Here is a 22,267-nt window from a genome sequence, read left to right on the forward strand (position 1 = left end):
ATTAGAACTGCTTTGAAACAGTTTATATAACATAGACATGATTTGTTCCTTAATGGTTTTGAGAAACCTCCCCATAAAACCACCTGAGCCAGATGTCTTTTCTTAGCGTTTCGTCATTGATTACTTTCTGGTTATTGGTTATGGTTATTGATTGATTCACATTTTTAACTCCTTCGTAAGTCAGTTTTCATAAAATAACTTCTATTTATCTAAGTCTGTGCTGTCCAATATGGTAACTGTTGGGGTCCAACCCCAGCAGGTCCAGGGGTTCCCAAAGGTGTGGACGGAGACAGCATTCAATTGATCAGCAGCCTAGCCAGGTTCTCTCTTTATTGTCCTGTTACATCTGTATTTATACCATTTGATTTTAATCCTATCCATTCTATTTCAAAGGTTATGGCGTTTGTTGTCTCCATTCCAAGGTCACTACTCTATTGTTCTGTTAAGCTACAAGGAAATAACTGAAGGAGATTATCCTAAGTAAAGATTATGTAGCTTAAGCGTGATTGTTCATAGTTAAAGTGATTAACTACCCACCTGGCACTTAGTTAAGGGGTTTTACTGATTTATTCCCTTCCTTAGTCCTGTTAATCCCTAACTCCAGGGGAAAATCCCCACCTGGGGAAACAACCTTTCTCAGAGAGGTGACCTTGGTTAAAACACATAGCGCTAAGGAGGGGAGCAAACATATGCCTTATACGCCAGGTCCCTTGAAACATAAGCTGTGCAGATGTTTCTTCTCTGCAGCGACTGTGTCAAGCAGCAAGGGTGGACCGGCTTCCGGCAGGTAACCACTAACTAGATGTCGCTATTAAGCATTCAACATGGCCCTAGCCTGTTTGGCTCAGTGGATAGAGTGTGGGCCAGCAGACTGAAGGGTCTGAGGTTTGATTCCAGTCCAAGGCACCTACCTCCTACCTCGGTTTCAGGCTCCATCCCTAGCAGAAGGCAATCAATCAGCATCCATGTTTCCCTCTGTCTCTCCCCCTCCTTCCACTCTCTAAAAATGGAAAAATATCCTAGGGGGAGGATTAACAGAAACTAAAAATTAAAAAAAAAGAAAGCACCCAATATGTAACTAGCCCAAATAGAGATGTGCTATAAGTATAAAATACACACTGGGTTTCAGAGTTACTATAAAATGGATTGTACAATTTCACTTATATATGGAATCGAAAAGAAAAAAAAAAAAAAGCATAAACCTGAACTCAGAGAGCAGACTGGTTTCCAGGAATGGGGAAATGGTGAAGGTGGTCAAAGGGTACAACTTCCAGTTGTAAAATGAGTAAGTTCTGGGCATCTAATGTACAGCATGGTGACTACACTTAACTGTGCCGTGCCAGCACGGCCAAGGGTGAACCTGAGGAGGGGCGGTGAAGGATTGAAGAAGAGACAGAGAATACAGCTGGGGCTCGGTGGATCTCCCATGCCTGGATGAGGACACAAAAGACCCAGCCTGCAAGCCAATGCTTTATTTATAGTCTGATTAAAACAAGGGTAGATTAACATGCATACAAATGTTCTTGTTTTGGCAGCACTTGTTGCACCTCCCACGGCCCATTAGCTACTTAGGAAGGAATTAGGGAGGGCTACAGGGTCAGGCTTCATTCTGCTAGGAGAGCTCTGCCCTCCAGACTGGGACTTGTTTGTGGCCCTGCCACCCGAGGCCTGACCCTAGAGCTGCTCCCTACACTTAACAATACTGTATTGTACACATGAAAGTTGCTAAAAGAATAGATCTGGAAAGTTCTCACCAGAGACAAACAAATAAATATGAGGTGATAGATGTGTTCATAACCTTATTGTGGTCAGCATTTCACAATATGAACCTATGTCAAATGATCCCATTGTACATCTTAAACTTACACGATGTTATATGTCAATCATATCCCAATAAAGCTGGGGGGGGGAAAGGATTCTAAAAGAATTTTAGAATATATTGATTACAAATTGAAATATTTTGGATACATTGGATTAAATAAAATTATCAAAACTAGTTTCATTTTTTAAATGTATACACCAGAAAATTTAAAACTACATATGTGATGTATTTGTAGCTTGTGTTATATATTTTTTGGATAGAGCTCATTTAGATTTTCAAAGTATTGGTATAGAGTTGTGCATAGTATTCTTATATATATTTTAATCTCTTCCTTATCAATAGCTTCCTTTCTCATTACTTTTTTGTTGTTTGGTTTTGTTGATCCTCACCCGGGGATATTTTTCCATTGATCTTTAGGGCGAGTGGAAGAGAGAGGGAAAGACACAGAGAAATACCGATGTGAGAAAAACACATCAATTGGTTGCTTCCTGCATGAGCCCCGACCAGGGCCTGGGCCAGGGAAGAGCCTGCAACTGAGGTACAGGCCCTTGACCGGAATCAAACCCAGGACCAACGCAGGCCGATGTTCTATCCATTGAGCCAAACCAGCTAGGGCCTCATTCTTACTTTTTAAAATCTTTTCTCTTATCATACTTGCCAAAAAAAATTGTCTGTTCTTATTGATCTTTTCCTAAAACCAGCTTTTTAACTACTAGTTTATATAAAATAGGGGAGACAGAAGGACATGTTAACACATTGGAGATAAAAATCTGCACAGATCAAGAGTGTTTTCCTCTACATGACAATCTGGATTCTCCAACAAATAAATTGCAAAAAGAGTAAGAAAGATTGAAGGGGGGAACTTCACAATACTTATGAAGTGCTCTAAAGGTAACATGTAGATCTGTTTGAGTCCTGAGTTGAATAATTTATCTGTTAAAAATATACCATAAGCCAAAACCGGTTTGGCTCAGTGGATAGAGCGTCGGCCTGCGGACTGAAGGGTCCCGGGTTCGATTCCGGTCAAGGGCATGTACCTGGGTTTCGGGCACATCCCCAGTAGGAGATGTGCAGGAGGCAGCTGATCGATGTTTCTCTCTCATCGATGTTTCTAACTCTCTATCTCTCTCCCTTCCTCTCTGTAAAAAATCAATAAAATATATTTTAAAAATATATATATATACCATAAAAGGTGGGGGGGGGGAGCAATTGGGGGGAAAGGAGACATATGTAATACTTTAAACAATAAAAAAATGTAAAAAGGTATATAAATGTCTAGTCTCTGTTCTGCACCTGAATCTAATATTATATGTCAATCATATTTAAAAACAAATTTTAACAAACAGCGACATTTTCATGCTGACTGGATATTTGATAACATTAAGAGATAGTCATTGTTTCTTTTTAGGTATAAAAGTATATGGTTATATATTTTTTTAAAGTCACTCTTTTTGCAATATTGAAATTTTTACAGGCGAGAAGTCATACCTTAGATTTGCTTCAAAATAACACAGAGATGGTGGTAGTGGGTGGGTGGAGTATCGATGAATCAAGATTGGCCCTGAGTTGATCATTATTGAAGCTAGGTGGTCACATGCAGGTGTATCACACTAACCCGCTTTGGGACAGGGTTGAAATGTTTTGTTATAAAAAACGTGAAGAAAAAAAGATCCTGTTTATACTAATCAAGCTTCCTGTTTTGTTTTCTGGCTCACTTATGTGTGTTTTGGTCTGTAAACATTTCTTTCTCTCTCTGGTTTTACGTTACTTAATTTTCTGGGTTCTTTTAGAATTATGTGCATTGTTCATTGCTTGTTTTCTAATAAACACATTTAGGCTATAAATATTCCTCTGAGAATCCCCCTGGCCGTGTAACATGTTCTCATACGTGTGCAGTTTCTCGTTCCTTTCCAGTGTGTGCTTTGCGTTTAGAGCTGGTCGTGTTTTAGTGAAGGACGGGTACCCAGGTTAACGGGAGTTGAGGGCAAGGCTGGAAAACTGAGAGGAAGCCTCACAATTTATTATTCTTTTTAAAATATATTTTTATTGATTTCAGAGAGGAAGGGAGAGGAAGAGAGAGAGAGAAACATCAATGATGAGAGAGAATCATTGACTGGCTGCCTCCTGCACACCCCACACTGGGCAACCCGGGCATGTGCCCTGACCAGGAATCGAACCACGACCTCCTGGTTCATAGGTGGATGCTCAGCCCCAGAGCCACGCCGGCCGGGCTGGCTAGACATTTTTTATTGACAACTAGTATTTCCTACACTGTTTTATCGAGGAAGACCTCCTGCCAGAGCTTCTTGGTGTCCAACATTCTAGTTCCGAAGCTGCATTCTCTGCTCCATTGCCGGTTGCCAGAGCCATGGGCATGAGGAGCTCCAAGATGAAACTGAAGGCAGGGTCGTTCCTGTGGTGCCTCTACCTGGACAAGCTCTACTGCCTGCTGTCTGTGAGGAACGTGAGGGCCTTGGTGGAGTACTTCGGCCTCCTCGACCCGCACCACCTCAGCACCATGAACGGTCAGTGCTGTCAGAAACGTCTCCGCGGGGTCGTGACCTGGTGTCCAGTCCCCAACTTACACTGAAGACTGGTGGCAGCTCAGTGAGGAGGACACAACTGCAGGCTCTGGGTTTAAATCCTGGCTCTGCCCCTTACCCCTTGGAGATCTGGAGAGTGTCATCACCCTCTTTATTATTTATTTACCAGAGGCCCGGTGCACAAAATTCATGCACTTGAGGGGAGGGGAGTGGGGGGTCCCTCAGCCCAGCCTGCGCCCTCTCTCGCAGACCAGAAACTCTTAGGGAGATGTCTGACTGATGGCTTAGGCCCAAGCTGTCAGTCAGACATCCTTAGCGCTGCCGTGGAGGTGGGAAAGGCTCCCGCCACTGCCGCTGTGCTCGCCAGCCTTGAGCCCAGCTTCTGGCTGAGTGGCGCTCCCCCTGTGGGAGCACACTGACCACCACGGGGCAGCTCCTGCATTGAGCAAGATTGAGCCAAAACCAGCTCTCCGACATTCTCCAAGGGGTCCCAGATTGCAAGAGGGTGCAGGCCAGGCCAAGGGACCCCACAGTTGCACCATCGGGGCCGGAAGGGACATGGGAGCTTGGCCAGCCAGGGAGGGACCACCGGAGGGCTCCAGAGCGTGTCCAGCCCATCTTGCTCAGTCCTAATTGGCCGGATCCCAGCAGCAAGCTAACCTACCAGTCTGAGTGTCTGCCCCCTGGTGGTCAGTGCAGGTCATAGTGACTGGTTGACTATCTGCCCCCCTGGTGGTCAGTGCATGTCATAGCAAGTGGTTGAGCACCCTTAGCATATCATTAGCATATTACACTTTGATTGGTTGAATGGACAACCAGACGACCAGACACTTAGCATATTAGGCTTTTACTATATAGGATTTTTTCTTCAATTTCAGAGAAGAAGGGAGAGGGAGAGAGAGAGAGAGAGAGAAACATCAATGATGAGAGAGGATCATCGATCAGCTGCCTCCTGCACATCCGCTACCAAGGATCAAGCCTGCAATCCAAGTATGTGCCCTGACCGGGGATGGAATCAGGACCCCCTGGTTCATAGGTCAATGCTCAACCACTGAGCCACAGCAGCTGGGCTCAGCACCCTGTTTAAGTCTCACTTTCCTCCTCTGTGAATGAGGATTCTAATAATGGAGTCCATCTCATGGTTGGGGGAGAAGATAATTACATGAGGCAATTATGGAAAATGCATGGTACCTGGTGAGGACTTGGCATTCACTGTCATTGTAATTATTGCTGGGGGTCGACCCCCCTCAGCAGCAAGACTTCTCATCTGTCAAATGGGATGTTTGTATCAAATAAATGATATGCAAGGTCCCTTCTAATTCTAAGGGGTTTCTTCCATAAAGATTTTTAAGAGTTCATTCAATCTTTAAAATATAATAAAAGGACACCTTCATTTTCTCATCATTTCCTGCCTCAGTGTTTCTCGTTACGCATAGATTTTCACAGGGTATGTCACCAACTCTTTGCAAAAACCCAGTCCGTGCTCACGCAGCTGCAGGGCACCGAGCTGTAAACAGAAAACCTGGGACTGAAGCCCATGACGTTCGGACTCCAAAGCCCACTCAGTCTCACCGGAATGTCTGCTGAGTCTGGTCTCCCTGGCAACGCCCTCCCTCCCTGATGATGCAATACCCGAGAGGGCAGGCTGCTTCTTCTGGTCGCCAAGGGACTGGATAGTGACCTGAAAGCATGAGACACAGCCCTGAGTACTGCCTTCCAGGCAGCGGGTGTGACTTATGGGAAATGCATAGCACCTGGTGAGGACTTAGTGTTGGCTGTTATTGTCATCATTGACTTAAGGCCCTGGAGACTTGAGTGGGCCAGAGCCAGCTGCTTTAAAAACAGCATTTGTTGCCCAGTCGGTGAGGCTCAGTGGTTGAACATCAACCCATGAACCAAGAAATCCCCGATTCGATTCCCAGTCAGGGCACATGCCCAGGTTGTGGGATCCATCCCTGGTAGGGGGTATGCAACAGGCAGCTGATCAATGATTCTCTCTCATCATTGATGTTTCTCTCTCTCTCCCCCTCTCCCTTTCTCTTTGAAATCAATAAAAATATATTTAAAAAAAAAAGTAGCTACTAAGTCCGACACCAAAACAACTCTCAAGGAGCAACTGCACAAACATCATTGGAAATACACACACACACACACACACACACACACACACAGTAGGGGTCCAGTGCACAAATTCATGCACCTTGAAAGGAACTGTGGGCCGCGAGGCTGTGGTGGGCACAGTGGCGGGTCTCAGCCCATCCTCTGCATCCCTGCCTGACCCCTCCCACCATGGCCCCTGGTCCCCTGTTTGCTGGCTGCCCCATTCCCACTGCTGCCTCTCCCACCCGCTGACGACACGGCTCCCACCTGCTGATGGCACAGAGCGATTGGGGCCGGCACCATCAGCGGATGCGAGTGGCAGCTGCTGCCCCTATTGCCCCTCAGGAGCAGGGGGAGGTGGAGAAGTCCTCATGGGCGATCGGGGCTGGCAGGCGCCGCTCACACCTACTGACTGATGGCACCGAGTGATTGGGGTCCACAGCGGGTGCAAGCACCAGGTGGGACCGTAGCTCATGGGAGCAAAGAATTTTCAGTAACCACCAGAGGCTCACCCTGATGACAGCGACCAGCACCCTGCCTTGGTCTGGCGCCCCCACTCACCTGCTCCACCATCCTGCTGTGGTTGATGCCTGCCATGTTCCATGCGTGCCCCCTGGTGGTCAGCACACATCATAGCGACTGGTTGTTCAGTTCGATTGTTCCACCATTTGGTCTATTTGCATATTAGCCTTTTATTATATAGGATATCTATATAGTGTGTTGCTCCCACATGCTCATACCTGGAGAGGACTGGGAAGGATCTTCAAGAGACCATCAGAAGCCCCGAACCAGGACATGTGACTGGCTCACTGTGACCTTAGCAAGCTTCCACTGGGACTCCAAACTGGAGATGCTCTGTGTGTAGGGGAGCCCTGTCTCCTGCAGGAGGAAGCTCTGTAGCCCGTGGGCTCGGGGAAATCGCATGTAGACAGTGACCCGTGAGACGCCCTCCGTGACCCTGGGTGATGTGTGTGAGCCACCGCAGAGCCCCCCCGGCACCGGATAAACCTATCACCACGCTTGTTCCTTTCATCTTCGACCCCGAAAGAGGTGATTAGTGAGTGGAATTTCAGCACTGACCTTCCCTGTTCTTTACATTACCGGATTGCTGTCTCTGATTGTAGGACTGAATATGCCTTAACGGCTCCACCCTGGCACCAGCAAGGCTGTGGCATCAGGTCACGTTCAGATCCCAGCGTGGCCCCTAAGGGTGGTCAGCAGCCGCGGCATCACCTGGAGCTGGTCAGAGAGGCACGCCAGGTCCCAGGACAGGTTGCACGCCGAGTTTCCCGCATCAGAGTCTGTGCTTCCACAAGCCCCTCTGGTGACTGGTGTTGCTACCGTCGTAGCAGCGCTGCATAGACCAGTTCCTCTCTGAGGCTCCTTATGAGAGGGTGTGGTGCCCCTCTCCCTGCAGGGCTGTGCGTTCCAGGAGAGGTGGACTTTCAACGCTGAGCCCTAACGGCTTCACCAGCAGCAGTGCCTTCCCCTCGTAGCCAAATGCACTCACTTTCATAGAAGCACAAGGCATATTGATGCTTTTATGGAAGGGGAATGATTTTTTAAATTTCTCCTGTTTGAATTGTCTCCTCCAGTGAAAGGCCCAGGTGAAAGATCAGCTTCTCTATGGAAGTGTCCCAGGTCCCAGTGAGAATTAGCTCCTCCTTCCATGGACGGGGAGCATGCGCCCTTCACTGGTCACCGCTACACACCTGTCCGCACGCGGAGTGAGTGAGCTGGGTCAGGGACCAAGTCCTCTCTGGCCTGGCTCTCCCGCCTCCGGTGCATCCTTTCCACACAGCTCAAGGGCAATCGTGGCAGGTGCAGTGGCAAAGCCAGAAACAAAATAGTATCATTGCTAGCCCTGCTCAGTGGTTGAGTGTTGACCTCTGAACCAGGTCACAGTTCAATTCCTGGTCAGGGCACATGCCCAAGTTGAGGGCTCGATCCCCAGTGTGGGGTGTGCAGGAGGCAGCCAATAAGTGATTCTCTCTCATCATTGATGTTTCTCTCTCTTCCTCTCTGAAATCAATAAAATGTTTTTTTAAAAAAAGATTTTGAGCCCTAGCTGGTTTGGCTCAGTGGATAGAGCGTCCACCTGCAGACTGAAGGGTCCTGGGTTTGATTCCGGTCAAGGGCACATGCCCGGGTTGTGGGATCGATCCCAATTGGGGGTGCGTGCAGGAGGCAGCCGATCAGTGATTCTCTCTCATCATTGATATTTCCATCTCTCCCTTCCTCTCTGAAATATATATATATTTAAAAAAAAAAAGATTTTGAAAAAAAGAAAATTGTTGCTTTTCCCAGGTCACAGGCTTCCAACATCAGTACCATCGAGGCGGCTCCCAGTTTGTTAGCCTTTGGAGCTGTTTCTGAATAATCCATCTCCTCATCTTCCCCCCACCCAACAGATATGATGTTCTACCACTTCCTTCATCACGTGACTAACTGCAGTCGGAAACAGATCACGAGTGTGTTCAACATGCTGGACTGGGAAGCAGCGGGCGCGATCAGTTTTGACCAGTTCTACATGCTGGTGTGCATACTACTGGCACACGAGGCGAGTATCGGGCCGGGCCCTGTGGCAGCTGCCACCATCTTGCTAAAGGTAGCCCTGAATTAAGAGTACACCCAACATTTTCTTTCCTTTCACTCAAAACAGGAAGGAAAAAAATGTGGGGAAGAACTACTTCTGGTTCCCAAGTGGTCCATCCGTAACCTAGACACTCCCAGTTACCAGCCTCTCCCCCGGCCACCTCCCCCTTCTCGGAGAATTCCCAGAGGGACGGGTGGTGGAGATGGGTTCCCGCCTGACCTGCACACACTTCTGGTGTGTGTTTGCCTCCCACTCGTTACCACCAGTGTCCTGACGCTTCACAAGCAGGTTTGCAGTCAAGGTGAGGACAGGCGTTCTAGTGGCCAGGGGTCTGCCCAGCACAGCGGTTCTCAACCTGTGGGTCGCGATCCCTTTCACAGGGGTCGCCTAAGACCATCCTGCATATCAGATATTGACATTACGATTCATAACAGTAGCAACATTACAGTTATGAAGTAGCCACGAAAATAATTTTATGGTTGGTTCACAACATGAGGAACTGTATTTAAAGGGCCAGAAGGTTGAGAACCACTGGTCTAGCAGCCTAATCACTACAGGCGGCTCAGTTCCCCTTGAGGACAGATGCCGGAGCAGGACCCGGAGCACTGACCACGGCACCCTTTCGCCCCTGAGCTTCTGTGATTTCCCCTTTTGCCTTTCGCGCTCTGGGGAATGGACTAGGGTGCAGAGGAGGAGTCTTGATGTGGCAAGTTGAGGAAGCAGCACCAACAATGCTGTTTCTTGGCGGACCCATTTCTCTCCAAACAGAACCACTTGGAAGAGCAATTTATCTTCCGCCATTCCCGGCCGGTCTTTGAGCTGCTGGACCTGGATGGGGCGCTGAGAATCGGGGCGGAGAGCTTCGAAAAGTACGACTTTCTCTTCAATATTAAAAAACACAACCTCCGAGAGTTCTACCACGACTTTGACATCACCGGTGACTGTGTAAGTGCAGATCCCTCAGGGATGGCCTGGCAGCCTCTCTGTCCTGAGGTGGAGGGGAATGTCCTTCGACCTAGTAGACAGGTGAGGAGGGCGGTGAGAAAACCTGCTCCAGACATAGCCGGTTTGCTCAGGCCATAGAACCTCGGCCGGCAGTCAGAAAGGTCCTGGGTTTGATTCCAGTCAAGAGCATATACCTAGGTTGCAGGCTCCTCCCTGGCCAGGGTCCTGGTCGGTGTGCATGCAGGAGGCAACCAATCAATGTGTTTCTCTCACATTGGTGTTTGTCTTTCCCTCTCTCTGAAAATCAATGGAAAAAAATATCCTCAGGTGAGGGGGGGAAAAAAAAAAGAAATAAAACCTGCTCCAGCATGCCATGGCACTGGGATCAGAAAAACTGGAGATTCATAGGCCCATGGAAGAGAGAGGACTGAATAAGTGCTACATATGAGAATATGGATACAAAATCACAGAAGCTTAGAGAAGGATATATATTAACTAGAGGCCCGGTGCATGAAATTAGTGCACGGGTAGGGTCCCTAGGCCTGGCCGGCAATCAGGACCAATCTGTGGGGCAATTGGCGGGATGATTGGGTCCCCCTGCTGGCACCCGCCTTGGCCCGTCTGGCGCCGCCTGCTCACCGGCCCTGCCCCGATTGCCATGCTGCCAGATGCCTCCCTCTGCAGGAGGCAACTGGTGGGGCGATGTGGGGGGGCCTCTGCTGGCACACACCTTGGCTGGCCTGGGGCCTGTGGGCTGGGGGCAGCTCCTGTGTTGAGCATCTGCCTCCTGGTGGTCAGTGCACGTCATAGCAACTGGTCGTTCCACCAGGCATTCCTCCGTTCGGTCGATTTGCATATTAGGCTTTTATTATATAGGATATGGTGGGAGTTGGTGTTGGGGAAGGACATAGAGAGCTGAGTAAGTAGGAAGAAGAAATTCTGTGATGGAAACACAGGAGCAAAATCCTTAGAGACCACTACGGTGAAGACTGTGAATTCTGCCTATTTAACGAAGAAGTCCAGTAGGAGGTGAAGCAAGGAGGAGGTGAGGCTGAGAAAGGTGGATCACATCTGAACCTCAGATGCCAGCCTGAAGCATTTAGACTTGAAGTAAAAGAAAGCGACTCTCGGTTTCTTTAGAGCAGCGGTTCTCAACCTGTGGCTCGCGACCCCTTTGGGGGTCAAACGACCCTTTCAAAGGGGTCGCCTAAGACCATCGGAAAACACATATATAATTACATATTGTTTTTGTGATTAATCGCTATGCTTTAATTATGTTCAATTTGTAACAATGAAATTGGGGGTCACCACCACAGGAGGAACTGTATTAAAGGGTCCGGCATTAGGAAGGTTGAGAACCACTGCTTTAGAGTCTACAATAGACGCTCTATCCCTGGCTCCTAGACTACAATCAGATGATAATTTTGTCCTAATTACTGAGCCTCTTTAAGTTTCCAAGTTTTTAAGTGAGAAATGCTTATAATCCTGCTGTCACCTGAAACAAAGTATCAAGTCCTCCCTGAAATAATTTTTCTTTTTATCCCCCAACAAAAGCACCTGAATTACAAGGAATTTAAGCTGTTTACGATCTTCACCATGGACAAATACCAGGAGAAGCAGAAAGCAGAGAATAAGAAGGAGGAACAGAAGGCTCTGCTTGAAAAAGAATATGCCACACAAAGTTAAGGGGAAGGCAAACGAGAAACTTCTTGAAAGAAATTAATCTAAAAATACAAGTAATTATAACTGTTAGCATGTTTAAAAATAAATGTGAACACCAAAGTGGTATGTCTACACATTCACTTTGATATATGAAGGGTCCAAATGAGTGTTCCTCAAACAGAAAGTTCTTAACTTTGATAACCTATTGAGCTCACATACGGTACAAGAATGTCATGTGAAGTAACCACTCTCTTTGTCCATCCACATGTCCCAATTCTGCTGCTGCTTTTCACATCAACCCTGTTCATTAGGTCCCTGTGTATCCAAATAATTACCAACACTTCCAGGGGCTGAGCAGTTGAAAGAAGGCAGTGCTTCCCCAGTATTAGTCCCTAGTGGTCCAACACTTCAGACCCTTTCTAGTCTCCCAATCCCTAGGCTAAAACTACCTGGATGCAACACTTCAAAATGGCAAATGGTGAAGTGCCTCCAACCACCAGGGAAACTGACTTTTAAGGATACTGGGGCTGTGTTCTTCCTAGAATCTGAATTACTCTCTGAGTCAGGTGCTTAAGCAAATGGATCACATCTGCTAGGGTAGCCCGGCTGGTGTGGCTCAGTAGTTGAGCATCAACTGAACCAGGTCACAACTCCATTCCCAGTTGGGGCACATGCCTGGGTTGTGGGCTTATCGAAATTCTGTATTGGGGGGGTGGGGGGACGGACTCCCCTCAGCTAGGCCTGTGCCCTCTCACAGTCCAGGAGCCCTTGGGGGATGTCCGAATGACAGCTCTCTGTGGTGAGCGGACCTAAGCTGGCAGTCAGACATCCTTAATGCTGTGGCGGAGGCAGGAGAAGCTCCCACCACCGCCGCTGTGCTGGCCAGCCATGAGCCCAGCTTCTGACTGAGCGGTGCTCCCTCTGTGGGAGTGCACTGACCACCAGGGGGCAACTCCTGCGTTGAGCATCTGCCCCCTGGTGGTCAGTGCACATCATAGCGACCAGTTGTTCCGCCCTCGGGCTGAAACCAGCTCTGACATCCCCCTAGGGGTCCTGGATTGTGAGAGGGCGCAGGCCAGGCCGAAGGACCCTGCCAGTGCACAATTGGGGCTGGGGAGGGACGCAGGAGGTTGGCCAGCCAGGGAAGGGCCACGGGAGGGCTCCAGGGCATGTCCAGCCTGTCTCGCTTAGTCCCGATCGGCCAGACCCCAGCAGCAAGCTAACCTACTGGTCGGAGCATCTGCCCTCTGGTCAGTGCATGTCATAGTGAGCAGTTTAGCGGCCTTAGCATACCATTAGCATATTATGCTTTGACTGGTTGAATGCCTGACTGGATGACCAGACACTTAGCTATTAGGCTTTTATTATATAGGATATTTTTATTAACACATTGTTTGCGGGTAGTTTTTATTGCGCGCTAACAGATGGCGCGGGCCATTTTTGCTAATTTTTTGTGCAAATGGCAACGTTCAGTAAAATTACGATAACTTTAGTTTTACATTTTTTTTTCAATGAAACTTTGTGATTTACTTTAAAATGTATACTGAATTATTTTTCTTAGAATCGCACTGAATGCATGGCAAGGCAGAGAATTGTGTGAAAGGATGACTCTACGCAGTTGAATAGATTACCGTTATACCTGGAAGTACATACATAATTCACCATTGTATGTGTTAGAGACCCAAATTTTGTCCTTTGGAACTCGTATATCTGCATGTTAGCATCCCTTTAGAGCAATAAAAAAGTATAAAAATAAACGTATTTATACGTTACCCGCATTCTACCGCTAGTCTATAAAAAACGTATTAATACGTGTCCCGCTCTACTACCAGTCAACGTAAAACGTATAAATACGTTTCCTGCATACAATGTGTTAATTTCAGAGAGCAAGGGGGAGAGAGAAAGAGATAGAAACACCAATGACGAGAGGGAATCATCGATTAGCTGCCTCCTGCACACCCCACACTCGGGATTGAGCCTGCAACACTCAACCATGAAGTATCAACCTATAAAAAAAAAAACTAAAAAAACTTTTTTAATGTATTTGTAGGTATACTTAAAATTAAGTTTCATTATTTTCACATTGAGTCAACCCACTGCTTTTAAGGATAGAGCTTATTAGACCAAGTACCTTTAACACGCTTTGGATGGTAGTAACACTGTATTATGACTATGTCATAGTTACATTAGAACTCCTGGGTCGCCGAAGCCGGTTTGGCTCAGTGGATAGAGCGTCGGCCTGCGAACTGAAAGGTCCCAGGTTCGATTCCGGTCAAGGGCATGTACCTTGGTTGCGGCCACATCTCCAGTAGGGGGTGTGCAGGAGGCAGCTGATCGATGTTTCTCTCTCATCGATGTTTCTTTTTTTTTTTTTTTTAAATATATTTTATTGATTTTTTACAGAGAGGAAGGGAGAGAGATAGTCAGAAACATCGATGAGATAGAAACATCAGCCGCATCCTGCACATCTCCCACTGGGGATATGCCCGCAACCCAGGCACACGCCCTTGACCGAATCGAACCCGGGACACCTCAGTCTGCAGGCCGACGCTCTATCCACTGAGCCAAACCGGCCTCGGCATCATCGATGTTTCTAACTCTCTATCCCTCTCCCTTCCTCTCTGTAAAAAATCAATAAAATATATATATTAAAAAAAAAAATTCCTGGGTCGACAAAGCAAGTCTGCTCAGGGGCCTGAGCAGTGGGTGGCAAGGGGCAGCAGTTGCAGGGGCAGGTGAATGGCAGGCTTGACTGAGGAGATGACTAGTTTCAGTCCAGGACCAGTCACAAAAGGGAAGAATTTTAGAGGTAGCTAATTAAGCAAAGTGAAATCATTTCTATTAGTTCTTAGTTCTCCTGTGTTATCTGGTGGCTCATGCCAAAAACAAAGGACTAGAAAGGCCACATCAAAATTGCTGACACCTGCTGAGATGGGCAGTCACCATAGTGAACAGCCGGGACCGAGCCAGAGGACAGAAATTACGGGAGACTGGCTACAACAAGGGAGGTTCGCAGCCGCACTCTACGCTTCTCTTCTTCCCTAAGTAAAAATACTAAAACATAGCATTTGAGAGTTGGAGGTGGACACAGGTATTATTTACTAATTTGTCCTATTACTAATTTTACTTATTTACTAATCAACAAGAAAAGACTACTGAAATAGTAGTCTTAAAAACTGTCATAGTGATTTTTAAACATCAATGGGGAAAAGAGATGACAATTATTCAATAAGTAGTATCAAGCCGAACTGGTTTGGCTTAGTGGATAGAGCGTCGGCCTGCGGACTCAAGGGTCCCAGGTTCGATTCCGGTCAAGGGCATGTACCCTGGTTGCGGGCACGTCCCCACTGGGGGGCGTGCATGAGGCAGCTGATGGATCTCTCTCATCGATGTTTCTGACTTTCTATCCCTCTCCCTTCTCTGTAAAAAATCAATAAAATATATTTAAAAAAAAAATAAGTAGTATCAAGAAAAGTAGGGTAGAAAGCTGGGAAAAAGTAAACCTGAGTTGCTACTTCCTTCCTTGCACCAGAATAAAACCATAAAATAAATACATGGGAATAAAACTGTTAAAATCTCAGAGTAGGTAAGACCTTTGGAAGTTATGAAAACCCAAAAGTCATAAAACATAAGACTAATAGATCTGACCATAAAACACTTAAAATTTGCACATGATCAATTACATAAAAAGAAAAATCAATGTGATAGAAAATGACTAATTTCATTAATATAGAAAGAGTTCTTGCAAATCAGGAGGGTAAAGACCAAAATGCACTAGGAAATGGGCAAACATAAAGAGAATTCACAGGAAAAAATACCAATGGTCTTAAAATATACAGTAAAATGCTAACCTTTACCCAAAGAAAAAAACACAAATTAAAAACTAGAGGACATAGATTTTCACTTAGATTGTCAAAGACCAAATGATCAGTCAGGGAAATAAGAGCAGTCATACTGCTATAGTATTAAATTGGTCAAATCTATTTGCGGGGCAGTTCAGCATCTACTCCCTATATGCATATACTCGTTGATCTAGCAATTCAACCTCTTCAGGAGTATATTCAATAGATGTAGTCACAAACATGTACTGTAGAAACGGACATTTCATGGCAGGCAGTTCACAGTGGCAAACGACTGGAAACAGCCACACTCACCAGAATCAAGTGTCTGAAATCACCATGATATTCCACAATGGAACACTACTGCAGCTGTAAGAGGAAATGGAGCAAATCTAACTCTACTTATATGGACAACCTACTAGTCACCATTTTAAAGAAAAATCAAAGGTGTAGAGTCATACATGTATTTATGGAAGAAAACAGGGTAAGGTGGATGAATATACTCATATACATCAGACCAGCAGCAGCAGCACCTGGGAACTTATAGAAATACAAATTATTGGGCCCCACTCAGACCTACTAACTTGAGCGTCTGGGGGAAAGCGTCCAGCAATCTGTGTTTTAATAGCCTTCCAGGTAATACTGATGCATGCTCAAGTTTGAGAACCATAGTGCTAGAGGATCTTTAAAGATACCCAGAAAACTGGAACAGGTGTTACCTCTGGGAGAATAAATAGGAGAGGGGCAGGAGTGAGGCTCCTCACTTTGGTGTTTGGATTCCACCCCTCTCCCCCAGGCCTATGTGTCACCTATCTATATCTATATATATTAAAGGCTGACTGACTGTATGTACGTCTGACCGCCCAACCACCCAGTACATATGACGCGCACTGGCAATTTAAAAATAAACGCAGACTCGCACATGCAAGATACATATAAAGCTCTTGCTGGCACCAATTGCTCATGTGTGTTTTGATCTGTCAATGGTCAATTGTGAATTTGGTTGTTTGCTGGCACCAATTGCTCATGTGTGTTTTGATCTGTCACTGTCAATTGTGAATTTGGTTGTTTTTGTTGACATTCTGAAGCTGAAAGCAGCATCATCAACAGAGTATGTCTGAAGACTAACTATTGGCATGATGTACCCATGAAGCAAAAAGAAGCCGGCGTCATCGACAGAATGTATTGTGATTTTACTTTTTAAAAAATATTTTATTGACATTTTACAGAGAGGAAGGGAGAGGGATAGAGTTAGAAACATCAATGAGAGAGAAACATCGATAAGCTGCCTCCTGCACACCCGCTACTGGGGATATGCCCACAACCAAGGTACATGCCCTTGACTGGAATCAAACCTGGGACCTTTCAATCCGCAGGCCGACGCTCTATCCACTGAGCCAAACCGGTTAGGGCGATTGTTTTTACTCTTAATGTGGTATTCAGGGAGATATCACAATAAGTTTAATCAATTTATCAGTCACTGTTTTTATCAATGTTGTTTTTATGTCACGTCTTTATGTTTTTGTTTATTAAATAAATTTATATATTATTTTCATATACATTTTACTAATTTTCTTTCATCTCTGACACTTCTATTATAGAGAAAAGGAAAATAGCAATATTAAAATATTTCTTCTAATCAATTTCCCTTCAAAGTGCACGAATCCACATTGAATTCATTTCACTAATTTTAAATAAAAATTTAACAGTCAAAACCTGCAAATTTGGTCCAAGATGGGTAAGAAATGAGCTCAGGGCTTCTGAAAAACTGAATTAGGAGTTTTGACTTACAGCACGATTCTTAAAACAACCTATTTTAGACCAAGATTTCAATGCTTAAGATAAAGCATATCTATAAATGACCACATATGGTTTGGCATAGCAGATTCTAAGTCTGATGATAATGAAGTTATTTATTTATTTATTATTATTTTTTTTTTATATTTTATTGATTTTTTACAGAGAGGAAGGGAGAGAGATAGAGAGTTAGAAACATCGATGAGAGAGAAACATCGATCAGCTGCCTCCTGCACATCTCCCACTGGGGATATGCCCGCAACCCAGGTACATGCCCCTGACCGGAATCGAACCTGGGACCCTTCAGTCCGCAGGCCGACGCTCTATCCACTGAGCCAAACCGGTTTCGGCATGAAGTTATTTATTGAGTTGAAGTTTTAAAAAAGAGGAAAAGCTTTTTAGAGGTTTTATTAGAATGAGGTAAATTACCCTTATTGTAGAGAGTAACAATAAAAACACACACACACACACAGAAAAAAGGCAAAGACAAAGAGAAAATTTGAACTTTTTTTTTAAAAAAGCACAAAATCCTACATACTAAAATTGTACACATCAAGTATTGGTCCAATCTTATATCAATCTATTTACAATTAAACAGCACCATAGTTTTCTCACCTAGGTTAGTTAAACATGCCCAGTATTTGTTATTCAAAGTATATGTTCCTTTAAAATAAACTCTTGAGAGCTTAAATCTTCAACTAACAAAAAAGACCTTCCACCAACCATAGATTATTAATGATATCACCAGATTTACTTAAGAAAAATAGGTTTGAACACTTTTTTCCCAATTGACAAACTTTGAGAGATGTTGCTGATTCAATGTGGCACACAAATGAACGAAAACTATTTAATGATGGGGCATTCACATACCTCCAACTCCATATATAAAGACTCCTTTGGAATTAATGCTGCTGCATCCTGTTGGATTTAGATTCAATTATCAGCAAACTCAAATTAAATGTAGCCACAATCATTCAAATAATTTCATTAAAAAGGGAAGTAGTTAAAGCTCTCAGAAACACGTGTTACAATGATAAATATTATACTAGGGGCCTGGTGCACAAATTCGTGCACCAGTGGGGTCCCTTGGCCTGGCCTGCAGGATTGCGCCGAAACCAGCTCTCCAACATCCCGAGGGGTCCCAGATTGTGAGAGGGCGCAGGCCAGGTCGAGGGACCCCACGGGTGCATGATTGGGGCCGGGGAGGGACCGCAGGAGGGTTTCAGGGCATGTCCAGCCTGTCTCGTTCAGTCCCTATTGGCTGGACCCCAGCAGCAAGCTAACCTACCAGTTGGAGCATCTGCCCCCTGGGGGTCAGTGCACGTCATAGTGACTGGGTGTGACTGTATGCCTCCTGGTGGTCAATGCATGTCATAGCGAGTGGTTGAGCGGCCTTAGCATATCATTAGCATATTACACTTTGGTTGGTTGAACGGCCAACAGGTCAACTGGACGCTTAGCATATTAGGCTTTTATTATATAGGATCTAGCAGGCTATAGGAAGTTTAATACCATTTTGAACATTACCTTTAGACTAATTAGCAGTTTCATTTTGCCACTGAAATTAATAATGGTGCTTCACATCCAAATAGGTGTGGAGGTTTGATTATTTCCCTGCTGCAAACAGCATAAGTACCTTCTCCCTCTAATTTTCCATCTCATGGATTCTCAGGGATACAGTGATCATGTGGTAGCCCCTTCTCTCACTAATGGAACCAACCTTGAAAAGGCTCCAAGTTAAATATAATCCTTGGCAGCTTTATTCAGTCACAGTACAAAAGAATCAGGTTATCTCACTGGATTTTTCAGTCCTCTATAATCAAATCTGTGGATGGTTCTTAATTTGCCTCTCTGCTAGGCAAGAGGAGAGAGGAAAATGGTCATCCAGCATAACTAAGGTAACAGTGAACAGGAAAGCACTAAAGTATAAAGCAATATTTCATCATTTGGTCTCACTGCTGATGTTAAAGTGACATCAGTAAACCTTTCATATTAGAATTTATGAGTCGAAATTTTCTTTAAATGGCTGAACATAGGCACAATTCTCCTAGGCACAGATGGAATGGGTTTCCTCACACCCTTCCTGCAAATTGGAGGAGAAGGAGAATGACTTTATTATCCTACAGTGGAAACAGCTGTGCTTGGTTCCCTGTATTCCCTGGCCCAGTATCCATGCATTTGGGAACACAGTTCTGAAAAGTTCCAAGCAGAGTGGAGAGAACAATTTAAGGTATTAAATAGTAGTGACCTTCTATGCCTGGATATGAAAACCACTTTGTTATACACACATTTTAAAATACCTATGTAGCAAGAGAAAAGAGACTTTTCAACTGAGTATCAGTTGAAAATCAGAGATCTGATTGCACTGACTAAATTATTGCCTAGTGTTCCAGAGGATGCCTGCCACCAATGTGCTGGAAGGCATCAAAATTTAGTGTGAATGTAAATAAAAAACTCAACATATGGGGATGAGGAAAGCAATACTGAGACAAAATTTGCCAATCTCTAATCCTTAATGACTAAATATTAATTAAGCAAAGAATTAAGACCAGAACAGAAGCAAACCTCAAATACTGCTCTTTCCAGTTTCCATGCTAAAAAGCTCAAGTTTTATCATTGTTATTGATGATTTTTGGAAGTTATATTTTATTTTTATAAAAACTCTGTATTCACAAGGTGCTTGGTGCTGTTGATTGATGCGATGTTCTATGTACAGTCCAAATCATTTAAATACAGCCATTACATAGTTGCTGAGTGTTTGAAAATAAATGGTTATCTATTTCTTAACTGCCCCTCAAATTAGAAATTGTAATTACATGAGTCTCAAATGCTAGCTCTTTGTGTTTTATTAATTATTTTTGTTGGTCTCCATCACAGATGGAATTTTTCACTGGTAATTCCTCAGAACTAAATCCATTATACGGAATTCAGAGCAGTGAAAATAAATTTCACGCCACAGAGTAGGAAACAACAATACAAAGGAGTGGGAGGGATCTGGGAACCAGCCAATAGGACCAGATCAGTTCTCAACTGGTGTTGGGTTTTGCAAAGGTTGGCTCATTATAACCTGTACAACGTAGTCCTTTGGGATCTTCAGCTCTTCTAACTTCATTTTGTCGGTGAGAGGTCTGCCAGAAAAGAACCACCGCTGGCTGCTTGGTTCCACTCCCTCTGCTGAGTGGAGCCGCCTCTTCATGTGGTACACTGTGTCTGTGCTGCGGACTACAAGTTTGAGGTCTTTGCCAGTGGAAAGGCGCAAACGGAGCTGACATTCATATCCAGAATTAGGAGGTGGCTCAGGAATATCTAGAGTCTCTATGTCGCTCTTTTCCTCTATCATGTTGATAGGTGGTGCCAGGCAATAGACTGGAAGCTGGTATCTGTTTCCCAGTTCATCGTAGCACTCTGTAAGTGAACCTTCAGGAAGAAGATATGAATAAGAATTTAATCTAAATAAACGCAGTTTTTTTTTATACCTTGCAAAATGCTCAAGCATCTCCTGCCATCATAGAGAAAAACACTAAAATAATGGCAGTCACTGTCAACTGACCATCAATAATAATGTCCCATCACCAATTTTTTGAATGTTTATCTAATTTTACATTAACCAGGGCTCTAGCTCCTTACCCTCATTTTTTTTTTTAAATATATTTTATTGATTTTTTACAGAGAGGAAGGGAGAGAGATAGAGAGTTAGAAACATCGATCAGCCGCCTCCTGCACATCTCCTACTGGGGATGTGCCCGCAACCCAGGTACATGCCCTTGACCGGAATCGAACCTAGGACCTTTCAGTCCGCAGGCCGACGCTCTATCCACCGAGCCAAACTGGTTTCGGCCTCATTTCTTTTAGGTCATTTCATACCTAATTCACACGTTCATTAAAGGATAAAGGAAAAGAGAGCACACAAAATTCAAATTTACTAGTATCATTAATGCTTAGGCCAAATTAAGGGAGAGATTCAAATTGCACTGGGATATCTTTTCAAGAAAGAATCAGCTACCTTAAAAAAAGGAAAACCAAAAAAAAAGGATCTCTAAATCTAATTCACTACAACACAGTAGAATTCTAGAGTGGTTTTCTTTTCTTTTCTTTTTTTTTTTTTTTAATATATTTTGTTGATTTCTTACAGAGAGGAAGGGAGAGGGATAGAGAGTTAGAAACATCGATGAGAGAGAAACATTGATCAGCTGCCTCCTGCACACTCCCTACTGGGGATGTGCCTGCAACCAAGGTACATGCCCTTGACCTGAATCGAACCTGGGACCCTTGAGTCCGCAGGCTGACGCTCTATCCACTGAGCCAAACCGGTTAGGGCAACATTTTACACTTTAACCAAATGTTTGTGAAGCGTTTTCACATGTCTCATCTCATTTGATCCTCACAGAAGTCCTGGAGTAGGTAGATAGGAGACTCAGTAGAATCTTATTTTCTTTTCATTAGCCGGAAAACGGAGATTTAGAAAGTTTAGAAACTTGACCCAACTGAAAAGAAGTAAGAAATGCTGGAACTTAAAAATGACTTCAGGTTTTCTCACTGCGCAGAATACAGTCAAACACTGCTGCAGTTAAATATTTTACCCTTTGTTCTCCCTGTGTGACCTACAATAATAATCTACTTATGTTGATTATTTACTGCTGTGCTGCTGACAATTACCTGAAAGAGAAGTTGGGGTGCTTCACTGGGCTGGAAGAAGTTTAGCTAAATCAAACAGCAGGTCTAATTAAGCAAGTTTATCTATATATATAAAAAGGCTAAGTTGACTCGTGCATGCACGATACACATAAAGCTCTCGCTGGCGCCGATGGCATGTGTGTGTTTCGATCTGTCATTGTCGACTGTAAATTTGGTTGACACGTCTATTATAGAGAAAGGGCAAATAGTGATATTAAAATATTTCTTCTAATTAATTTCCTTTCCATGTGCACAAATCCGTTCACCGGGACACTAGTGTTATTTATAA

General features: G+C 44.6%; 2 protein-coding genes across 2 annotated transcripts in view; one reads left to right on the plus strand and one right to left on the minus strand.

Annotated features, from left to right (window-relative positions):
• Nucleotides 1-4,211: 4,211 nt before the first annotated feature.
• EFCAB9 (EF-hand calcium binding domain 9) lies at nt 4,212-11,692 on the plus strand (the record flags this gene model as incomplete). The annotated part of the gene is made up of 4 exons (XM_081092802.1): nt 4,212-4,347; nt 8,877-9,025; nt 9,830-10,006; nt 11,561-11,692. The coding sequence occupies 4 exons, from the start codon at nt 4,212-4,214 to the stop codon at nt 11,690-11,692; spliced, it is 594 nt and encodes a 197-aa protein (XP_080948928.1).
• A 6,106-nt stretch (nt 11,693-17,798) lies between these two features.
• The window catches only part of UBTD2 (ubiquitin domain containing 2), a 32,787-nt gene continuing 28,318 nt past the window's right edge, over nt 17,799-22,267 (minus strand). Inside the window, exon 3 of the mRNA XM_081093283.1 lies at nt 17,799-20,721. Coding sequence (XP_080949409.1) covers nt 20,324-20,721 — 398 coding nt within the window. The 3' untranslated portion in view covers nt 17,799-20,323. The remainder of the gene's footprint in view (nt 20,722-22,267) is intronic.

This window comes from Myotis nattereri (assembly GCF_964212035.1).
Source record: "Myotis nattereri genome assembly, chromosome: 5".
NCBI lineage: Eukaryota > Metazoa > Chordata > Mammalia > Chiroptera > Vespertilionidae > Myotis > Myotis nattereri.